The sequence below is a fragment of the Salmo salar genome, chromosome ssa12 (genome assembly GCF_905237065.1).
Source record: "Salmo salar chromosome ssa12, Ssal_v3.1, whole genome shotgun sequence".
NCBI lineage: Eukaryota > Metazoa > Chordata > Actinopteri > Salmoniformes > Salmonidae > Salmo > Salmo salar.
Genome location: NC_059453.1, coordinates 17,298,347 through 17,310,681, shown reverse-complemented (window position 1 = coordinate 17,310,681; position 12,335 = coordinate 17,298,347). Strand labels below are relative to the sequence as shown.

Sequence of the window (12,335 nt, the reverse complement as noted above, 5' to 3'; positions counted from 1 at the left end):
TGTACACGCGTTCACGCATGTGTGTGTGCGTTCTGTCTGCCTGTGTGTGTTTGCCTGCGCGTTGTGTGTGTGTGTGTGTATGCGCCTCCGTGTTGTGTGTGTGTGTTACCTGGCGGGGCCACCATGCGTTGCCACTTCTGAAAGAGGCAGGTCTTGAGACAGTCCCTGGGGCTGAGGCTGTAGGTCTTGTGTCTGGACATCAGCTCCTGCATGGGCTCTAGAATCACACACAGCTACAGGAGAGACACATGACGGAGGGAGGGAGGGAGGGAGGGAGGGAGGGAGGGAGGGAGGGAGGGAGGGAGGGAGACTTGAGATGATAGAGAGACAAGACAACCATTCTTTGTGTAGTGGAAATTACCACCAGGTGTGAATTATTCATGACAAGAAAGACAAGACCCTCTCGTCACACGATGTCCTTCATAGTGGACTTCAGTAAAATGTTCTACTTTAGTTTTCAGGCAAGTCCTGAAACCCCCCCTAGGTCTGAAAGGTTTGATAGGTGGAAGCTATATGGCAATATCAGGGGACAAGATGAAACTACTACCCTACCCATCAGTACTATGTTAAACTACTACTATACCTATCAGTACTATGTTAAACTACTACAATACCTATCAGTACTATGTTAAACTACTACTATACCTATCAGTACTATGTTAAACTACTACTATACCTATCAGTACTATGTTAAACTACTACTATACCTATCAGTACTATGTTAAACTACTACTATACCTATCAGTACTATCTTAAACTACTACTATACCCATCAGTACTATATTAAACTACTACTATACCTATCAGTACTATGTTAAACTACTACCCTACCCATCAGTACTATGTTAAAATACTACCCTACCTATCAGTACTATATTAAACATCAGTACTATGTTAAACTACTACCCTATCCATCAGTACTATGTTAAACTACTACCCTACCTATCAATACTATGTTAAACTACTACCCAACCTATCAATACTATGTTAAACTACTACCCTACCTATCAGTACTATATTAAAATACTACCCTACCCATCAGTACTATGTTAAACTACTACTATACCTATCAGTACTATGTTAAACTACTACTCTACCTATCAGTACTATGTTAAACTACTACACTACCTATCAGTACTATGTTAAACTACTACACTACCTATCAGTACTATGTTAAACTACTACTATACCTATCAGTACTATGTTAAACTACTACTATACCTATCAGTACTATGTTAAACTACTACTATACCTATCAGTACTATGTTAAACTACTACTATACCTATCAGTACTATGTTAAACTACTACTATACCTATCAGTACTATGTTAAACTACTACTATACCTATCAGTACTATCTTAAACTACTACTATACCCATCAGTACTATATTAAACTACTACTATACCTATCAGTACTATGTTAAACTACTACCCTACCCATCAGTACTATGTTAAAATACTACCCTACCTATCAGTACTATATTAAACATCAGTACTATGTTAAACTACTACCCTATCCATCAGTACTATGTTAAACTACTACCCTACCTATCAATACTATGTTAAACTACTACCCAACCTATCAATACTATGTTAAACTACTACCCTACCTATCAGTACTATATTAAAATACTACCCTACCCATCAGTACTATGTTAAACTACTACTATACCTATCAGTACTATGTTAAACTACTACTCTACCTATCAGTACTATGTTAAACTACTACCCTACCTATCAGTACTATGTTAAACTACTACCCTACCTATCAGTACTATGTTAAACTACTACTATACCTATCAGTACTATGTTAAACTACTACTATACCTATCAGTAATAGGTTAAACTACTACCCTACCCATCAATACTATGTTAAACTACTACCCTACCCATCAGTACTATGTTAAAATACTACCCTACCTATCAGTACTATATTAAACTACTACTATACACATCAGTACTATATTAAACTACTACTATACACATCAGTACTATGTTAAACTACTACCCTATCCATCAGTACTATGTTAAACTACTACCCTACCCATCAGTACCATGTTAAACTACTACCCTACCTATCAGTACTATATTAAAATACTATCCTACCCATCAGTACTATATTAAACTACTACTATACCTATCAGTACTATGTTAAACTACTACCCTACCTATCAGTACTATGCACTACCCTACCTATCAGTACTATGTTAAACTACTACTATACCTATCAGTAATATGTTAAACTACTACTATACCTATCAGTACTATGTTAAACTACTACCCTACCCATCAATACTATGTTAAACTACTACCCTACCCATCAGTACTATGTTAAAATACTACCCTACCTATCAGTACTATATTAAACTACTACTATACACATCAGTACTATATTAAACTACTACTATACACATCAGTACTATGTTAAACTACTACCCTATCCATCAGTACTATGTTAAACTACTACCCTACCCATCAGTACCATGTTAAACTACTACCCTACCTATCAGTACTATATTAAAATACTATCCTACCCATCAGTACTATATTAAACTACTACTATACCTATCAGTACTATGTTAAACTACTACCCTACCTATCAGTACAATGCACTACCCTACCTATCAGTACTATGTTAAACTACTACTATACCTATCAGTATTATATTAAACTACTACCCTACCCATCAGTACTATGTTAAACTACTACCCTACCCATCAGTACTATGTTAAACTACTACTATACTTATCAGTACTATGTTAAACTACTACCCTACCCATCAGTACTATGTTAAACTACTACCCTACCTATCAGTACTATGTACTACCCTACCTATTAGTACTATGTTAAACTACTACTATACCTATCAGTACTATGTTAAACTACTACTATACCTATCAGTACTATGTTAAACTACTACTATACCTATCAGTACTATCTTAAACTACTACTATACCCATCAGTACTATATTAAACTACTACTATACCTATCAGTACTATGTTAAACTACTACCCTACCCATCAGTACTGTTAAAATACTACCCTACCTATCAGTACTATATTAAACATCAGTACTATGTTAAACTACTACCCTATCCATCAGTACTATGTTAAACTACTACCCTACCTATCAATACTATGTTAAACTACTACCCAACCTATCAATACTATGTTAAACTACTACCCTACCTATCAGTACTATATTAAAATACTACCCTACCCATCAGTACTATGTTAAACTACTACTATACCTATCAGTACTATGTTAAACTACTACTCTACCTATCAGTACTATGTTAAACTACTACCCTACCTATCAGTACTATGTTAAACTACTACCCTACCTATCAGTACTATGTTAAACTACTACTATACCTATCAGTACTATGTTAAACTACTACTATACCTATCAGTAATAGGTTAAACTACTACCCTACCCATCAATACTATGTTAAACTACTACCCTACCCATCAGTACTATGTTAAAATACTACCCTACCTATCAGTACTATATTAAACTACTACTATACACATCAGTACTATATTAAACTACTACTATACACATCAGTACTATGTTAAACTACTACCCTATCCATCAGTACTATGTTAAACTACTACCCTACCCATCAGTACCATGTTAAACTACTACCCTACCTATCAGTACTATATTAAAATACTATCCTACCCATCAGTACTATATTAAACTACTACTATACCTATCAGTACTATGTTAAACTACTACCCTACCTATCAGTACTATGCACTACCCTACCTATCAGTACTATGTTAAACTACTACTATACCTATCAGTAATATGTTAAACTACTACTATACCTATCAGTACTATGTTAAACTACTACCCTACCCATCAATACTATGTTAAACTACTACCCTACCCATCAGTACTATGTTAAAATACTACCCTACCTATCAGTACTATATTAAACTACTACTATACACATCAGTACTATATTAAACTACTACTATACACATCAGTACTATGTTAAACTACTACCCTATCCATCAGTACTATGTTAAACTACTACCCTACCCATCAGTACCATGTTAAACTACTACCCTACCTATCAGTACTATATTAAAATACTATCCTACCCATCAGTACTATATTAAACTACTACTATACCTATCAGTACTATGTTAAACTACTACCCTACCTATCAGTACAATGCACTACCCTACCTATCAGTACTATGTTAAACTACTACTATACCTATCAGTATTATATTAAACTACTACCCTACCCATCAGTACTATGTTAAACTACTACCCTACCCATCAGTACTATGTTAAACTACTACTATACTTATCAGTACTATGTTAAACTACTACCCTACCCATCAGTACTATGTTAAACTACTACCCTACCTATCAGTACTATGTACTACCCTACCTATTAGTACTATGTTAAACTACTACTATACCTATCAGTACTATGTTAAACTACTACCCTACCTATCAGTACTATGTTAAACTACTACTATACCTATCAGTACTTTGTTAAACTACTACTATACCTATCAGTACTATATTAAACTACTACTATACATATCAGGACTATGTTAAACTACTACCCTACCCATCACTACTATGTTAAACTACTACTATACCTATCAGTACTATGTTACACTACTACCCTACCTATCAGTACTATGTACTACCCTACCTATCAGTACTATTGTAAACTACTACTATACCTATCAGTACTATGTTAAACTACTACCCTACCTATCAGTACTATGTTAAACTACTACCCTACCTATCAGTACTATGCACTACCCTACCTATCAGTACTATGTTAAACTACTACTATACCTATCAGTATTATATTAAACTACTACCCTACCCATCAGTACTATGTTAAACTACTACCCTACCCATCAGTACTATGTTAAACTATTACCCTACCCATCAGTACTATGTTAAACTATTACCCTACCCATCAGTACTATGTTAAACTACTACCCTACCCATCAGTACTATGTTAAACTACTACCCTACCCATCAGTACTATGTTAAACTACTACCCTACCTATCAGTACTATGTACTACCCTACCTATCAGTACTATGTACTACCCTACCTATCAGTACTATGTTAAACTACTACTATACCTATCAGTACTATGTTAAACTACTACCCTACCTATCAGTACTATGTTAAACTACTACCCTACCCATCAGTACTATGTTAAACTACTACCCTACCTATCAGTACCCCTAACTACCCTACCTATCAGTACTATGTTAAACTACTACCCTACACATCAGTACTATGTTAAACTACTACTATACCTATCAGTATTATATTAAACTACTACCCTACCCATCAGTACTATGTTAAACTACTACCCTACCCATCAGTACTATGTTAAACTATTACCCTACCCATCAGTACTATGTTAAACTATTACCCTACCCATCAGTACTATGTTAAACTACTACCCTACCCATCAGTACTATGTTAAACTACTACCCTACCCATCAGTACTATGTTAAACTACTACCCTACCTATCAGTACTATGTACTACCCTACCTATCAGTACTATGTACTACCCTACCTATCAGTACTATGTTAAACTACTACTATACCTATCAGTACTATGTTAAACTACTACCCTACCTATCAGTACTATGTTAAACTACTACCCTACCCATCAGTACTATGTTAAACTACTACCCTACCTATCAGTACCCCTAACTACCCTACCTATCAGTACTATGTTAAACTACTACCCTACACATCAGTACTATGTTAAACTACTATACCTTACCTATCAGTACCCCTAACTACCCTACCTATCAGTACTATGTTAAACTACTACTATACCTATCAGTACTATGTTAAACTACTACCCTAGCTATCAGTACTATGTTTAACTACTACCCTACCTATCAGTACTATGTTAAACTACTACTATACCTATCAGTACTTTGTTAAACTACTACTATACCTATCAGTACTTTGTTAAACTACTACGATACCTATCAGTACTTTGTTAAACTACTACGATACCTATCAGTACTATGTTAAACTACTACGATACCTATCAGAACTATGCTAAACTACTACCATACCTATCAGTACAATATTAAACTACTACCCTACCCATCAGTACTATGTTAAACTACTACCCTACCCATCAGTACTATGTTAAACTACTACCCTACCCATCAGTACTATGTTAAACTACTACCATACTTATCAGTACTATGTTAAACTACTACCCTACCTATCAGTACTATGTACTACCCTACCTATCAGTACTATGTACTACCCTACCTATCAGTACTATGTACTACCCTACCTATCAGTACTATGTTAAACTACTACTATACCTATCAGTACTATGTTAAACTACTACCCTACCTATCAGTACTATATTAAACTACTACCCTACCCATCAGTACTATATTAAACTACTACCCTACCCATCAGTACTATATTAAACTACTACCCTACCCATCAGTACTATGTTAAACTACTACCCTACCCATCAGTACTATGTTAAACTACTACCCTACTTATCAGTACTATGTTAAACTACTACCCTACCTATCAGTACTATGTACTACCCTACCTATCAGTACTATGTACTACCCTACCTATCAGTACTATGTTAAACTACTACCCTACCTATCAGTACTATATTAAACTACTACCCTACCCGTCAGTACTATGTTAAACTACTACCCTACCCATCAGTACTATGTTAAACTACTACCCTACCCATCAGTACTATGTTAAACTACTACTATACCTATCAGTACTATGTTACACTACTACCCTACCTATCAGTACTATGTACTACCCTACCTATCAGTACTATTGTAAACTACTACTATACCTATCAGTACTATGTTAAACTACTACCCTACCCATCAGTACTATGTACTACCCTACCTATCAGTACTATTGTAAACTACTACTATACCTATCAGTATTATGTTAAACTACTACCATACCTATCAGTACTATGTTAAACTACTACTATACCTATCAGTACTATGTTAAACTACTACCCTACCTATCAGTACTATGCACTACCCTACCTATCAGTACTATGTTAAACTACTACTATACCTATCAGTATTATATTAAACTACTACCCTACCCATCAGTACTATGTTAAACTACTACCCTACCTATCAGTACTATGTACTACCCTACCTATCAGTACTATTGTAAACTACTACTATACCTATCAGTATTATGTTAAACTACTACCATACCTATCAGTACTATGTTAAACTACTACTATACCTATCAGTACTATGTTAAACTACTACCCTACCTATCAGTACTATGTTAAACTACTACCCTACCTATCAGTACTATGTTAAACTACTACTATACCTATCAGTATTATATTAAACTACTACCCTACCCATCAGTACTATGTACTACCCTACCTATCAGTACTATTGTAAACTACTACCCTACCCATCAGTACTATGTACTACCCTACCTATCAGTACTATTGTAAACTACTACTATACCTATCAGTATTATGTTAAACTACTACCATACCTATCAGTACTATGTTAAACTACTACTATACCTATCAGTACTATGTTAAACTACTACCCTACCTATGGTACTTGCACTACCCTACCTATCAGTACTATGTTAAACTACTACTATACCTATCAGTATTATATTAAACTACTACCCTACCCATCAGTACTATGTTAAACTACTACCCTACCTATCAGTACTATGTACTACCCTACCTATCAGTACTATTGTAAACTACTACTATACCTATCAGTATTATGTTAAACTACTACCATACCTATCAGTACTATGTTAAACTACTACTATACCTATCAGTACTATGTTAAACTACTACCCTACCTATCAGTACTATGTTAAACTACTACCCTACCTATCAGTACTATGTTAAACTACTACTATACCTATCAGTATTATATTAAACTACTACCCTACCCATCAGTACTATGTTAAACTACTACCCTACCTATCAGTACTATGTACTACCCTACCTATCAGTACTATTGTAAACTACTACCCTACCTATCAGTACTATGTTAAACTACTACCCTACCTATCAGTACTATGTTAAACTACTACCCTACCTATCAGTACTATGTTAAACTACTACTATACCTATCAGTACTTTGTTAAACTACTACTATACCTATCAGTACTTTGTTAAACTACTACTATACCTATCAGTACTTTGTTAAACTACTACTATACCTATCAGTACTATGTTAAACTACTACTATAGTTATCAGTACTATGTTAAACTACTACCCTACCTATCAGTACTATGTACTACCCTACCTATCAGTACTATGTACTACCCTACCTATCAGTACTATGTACTACCCTACCTATCAGTACTATGTACTACCCTACCTATCAGTACTATGTTAAACTACTACTATACCTATCAGTACTATGTACTACCCTACCTATCAGTACTATGTTAAACTACTACCCTACCTATCAGTACTATATTAAACTACTACCCTACCCATCAGTACTATATTAAACTACTACCCTACCCATCAGTACTATGTTAAACTACTACCCTACCCATCAGTACTATGTACTACCCTACCTATCAGTACTATGTTAAACTACTACTATACCTATCAGTACTATGTTAAACTACTACCCTACCTATCAGTACTATATTAAACTACTACCCTACCCATCAGTACTATATTAAACTACTACCCTACCCATCAGTACTATATTAAACTACTACCCTACCCATCAGTACTATGTTAAACTACTACCCTACCCATCAGTACTATGTTAAACTACTACCCTACTTATCAGTACTATGTACTACCCTACCTATCAGTACTATGTACTACCCTACCTATCAGTACTATGTACTACCCTACCTATCAGTACTATGTTAAACTACTACCCTACCTATCAGTACTATATTAAACTACTACCCTACCCGTCAGTACTATGTTAAACTACTACCCTACCCATCAGTACTATGTTAAACTACTACCCTACCCATCAGTACTATGTTAAACTACTACTATACCTATCAGTACTATGTTACACTACTACCCTACCTATCAGTACTATGTACTACCCTACCTATCAGTACTATTGTAAACTACTACTATACCTATCAGTACTATGTTAAACTACTACCCTACCCATCAGTACTATGTACTACCCTACCTATCAGTACTATTGTAAACTACTACTATACCTATCAGTATTATGTTAAACTACTACCATACCTATCAGTACTATGTTAAACTACTACTATACCTATCAGTACTATGTTAAACTACTACCCTACCTATCAGTACTATGCACTACCCTACCTATCAGTACTATGTTAAACTACTACTATACCTATCAGTATTATATTAAACTACTACCCTACCCATCAGTACTATGTTAAACTACTACCCTACCTATCAGTACTATGTACTACCCTACCTATCAGTACTATTGTAAACTACTACTATACCTATCAGTATTATGTTAAACTACTACCATACCTATCAGTACTATGTTAAACTACTACTATACCTATCAGTACTATGTTAAACTACTACCCTACCTATCAGTACTATGTTAAACTACTACCCTACCTATCAGTACTATGTTAAACTACTACTATACCTATCAGTATTATATTAAACTACTACCCTACCCATCAGTACTATGTACTACCCTACCTATCAGTACTATTGTAAACTACTACCCTACCCATCAGTACTATGTACTACCCTACCTATCAGTACTATTGTAAACTACTACTATACCTATCAGTATTATGTTAAACTACTACCATACCTATCAGTACTATGTTAAACTACTACTATACCTATCAGTACTATGTTAAACTACTACCCTACCTATCAGTACTATGCACTACCCTACCTATCAGTACTATGTTAAACTACTACTATACCTATCAGTATTATATTAAACTACTACCCTACCCATCAGTACTATGTTAAACTACTACCCTACCTATCAGTACTATGTACTACCCTACCTATCAGTACTATTGTAAACTACTACTATACCTATCAGTATTATGTTAAACTACTACCATACCTATCAGTACTATGTTAAACTACTACTATACCTATCAGTACTATGTTAAACTACTACCCTACCTATCAGTACTATGTTAAACTACTACCCTACCTATCAGTACTATGTTAAACTACTACTATACCTATCAGTATTATATTAAACTACTACCCTACCCATCAGTACTATGTTAAACTACTACCCTACCTATCAGTACTATGTACTACCCTACCTATCAGTACTATTGTAAACTACTACCATACCTATCAGTATTATGTTAAACTACTACCATACCTATCAGTACTATGTTAAACTACTACTATACCTATCAGTACTATGTTAAACTACTACCCTACCTATCAGTACTATGTTAAACTACTACCCTACCTATCAGTACTATGTTAAACTACTACCCTACCTATCAGTACTATGTTAAACTACTACTATACCTATCAGTACTTTGTTAAACTACTACTATACCTATCAGTACTTTGTTAAACTACTACTATACCTATCAGTACTTTGTTAAACTACTACTATACCTATCAGTACTATGTTAAACTACTACCCTACCTATCAGTACTATGTACTACCCTACCTATCAGTACTATGTACTACCCTACCTATCAGTACTATGTACTACCCTACCTATCAGTACTATGTTAAACTACTACTATACCTATCAGTACTATGTTAAACTACTACTATACCTATCAGTACTATGTACTACCCTACCTATCAGTACTATGTTAAACTACTACCCTACCTATCAGTACTATATTAAACTACTACCCTACCCATCAGTACTATATTAAACTACTACCCTACCCATCAGTACTATGTTAAACTACTACCCTACCCATCAGTACTATGTACTACCCTACCTATCAGTACTATGTACTACCCTACCTATCAGTACTATGTACTACCCTACCTATCAGTACTACGTACTACCCTACCTATCAGTACTATGTACTACCCTACCTATCAGTACTATGTTAAACTACTACTATACCTATCAGTACTATGTTAAACTACTACCCTACCTATCAGTACTATGTTAAACTACTACCCTACCTATCAGTACTATGCACTACCCTACCTATCAGTACTATGTTAAACTACTACTATACCTATCAGTATTATATTAAACTACTACCCTACCCATCAGTACTATGTTAAACTACTACCCTACCCATCAGTACTATGTTAAACTATTACCCTACCCATCAGTACTATGTTAAACTATTACCCTACCCATCAGTACTATGTTAAACTACTACCCTACCCATCAGTACTATGTTAAACTACTACCCTACCCATCAGTACTATGTTAAACTACTACCCTACCTATCAGTACTATGTACTACCCTACCTATCAGTACTATGTACTACCCTACCTATCAGTACTATGTTAAACTACTACTATACCTATCAGTACTATGTTAAACTACTACCCTACCTATCAGTACTATGTTAAACTACTACCCTACCCATCAGTACTATGTTAAACTACTACCCTACCTATCAGTACTATGTTAAACTACTACCCTACACATCAGTACTATGTTAAACTACTATACCTTACCTATCAGTACCCCTAACTACCCTACCTATCAGTACTATGTTAAACTACTACTATACCTATCAGTACTATGTTAAACTACTACCCTAGCTATCAGTACTATGTTTAACTACTACCCTACCTATCAGTACTATGTTAAACTACTACTATACCTATCAGTACTATGTTAAACTACTACTATACCTATCAGTACTTTGTTAAACTACTACGATACCTATCAGTACTATGTTAAACTACTACGATACCTATCAGAACTATGCTAAACTACTACCATACCTATCAGTACAATATTAAACTACTACCCTACCCATCAGTACTATGTTAAACTACTACCCTACCCATCAGTACTATGTTAAACTACTACCCTACCCATCAGTACTATGTTAAACTACTACCCTACTTATCAGTACTATGTTAAACTACTACCCTACCTATCAGTACTATGTACTACCCTACCTATCAGTACTATGTACTACCCTACCTATCAGTACTATGTACTACCCTACCTATCAGTACTATGTACTACCCTACCTATCAGTACTATGTTAAACTACTACTATACCTATCAGTACTATGTTAAACTACTACCCTACCTATCAGTACTATATTAAACTACTACCCTACCCATCAGTACTATATTAAACTACTACCCTACCCATCAGTACTATATTAAACTAC

At 34.8% G+C, this 12,335-nt stretch overlaps 1 protein-coding gene across 4 annotated transcripts in view; it reads right to left on the bottom strand.

The window, feature by feature from the left end:
• The window catches only part of LOC106564370 (LIM domain-binding protein 1), an 84,990-nt gene that overhangs the window by 2,407 nt on the left and 70,248 nt on the right, over positions 1–12,335 (bottom strand). For all 4 annotated transcript variants that reach the window (XM_045690907.1, XM_045690906.1, XM_045690909.1 and 1 more), the window contains one exon: positions 110–233. In XM_045690907.1, coding sequence (XP_045546863.1) covers positions 110–233 — 124 coding nt within the window. The remainder of the gene's footprint in view (positions 1–109; positions 234–12,335) is intronic.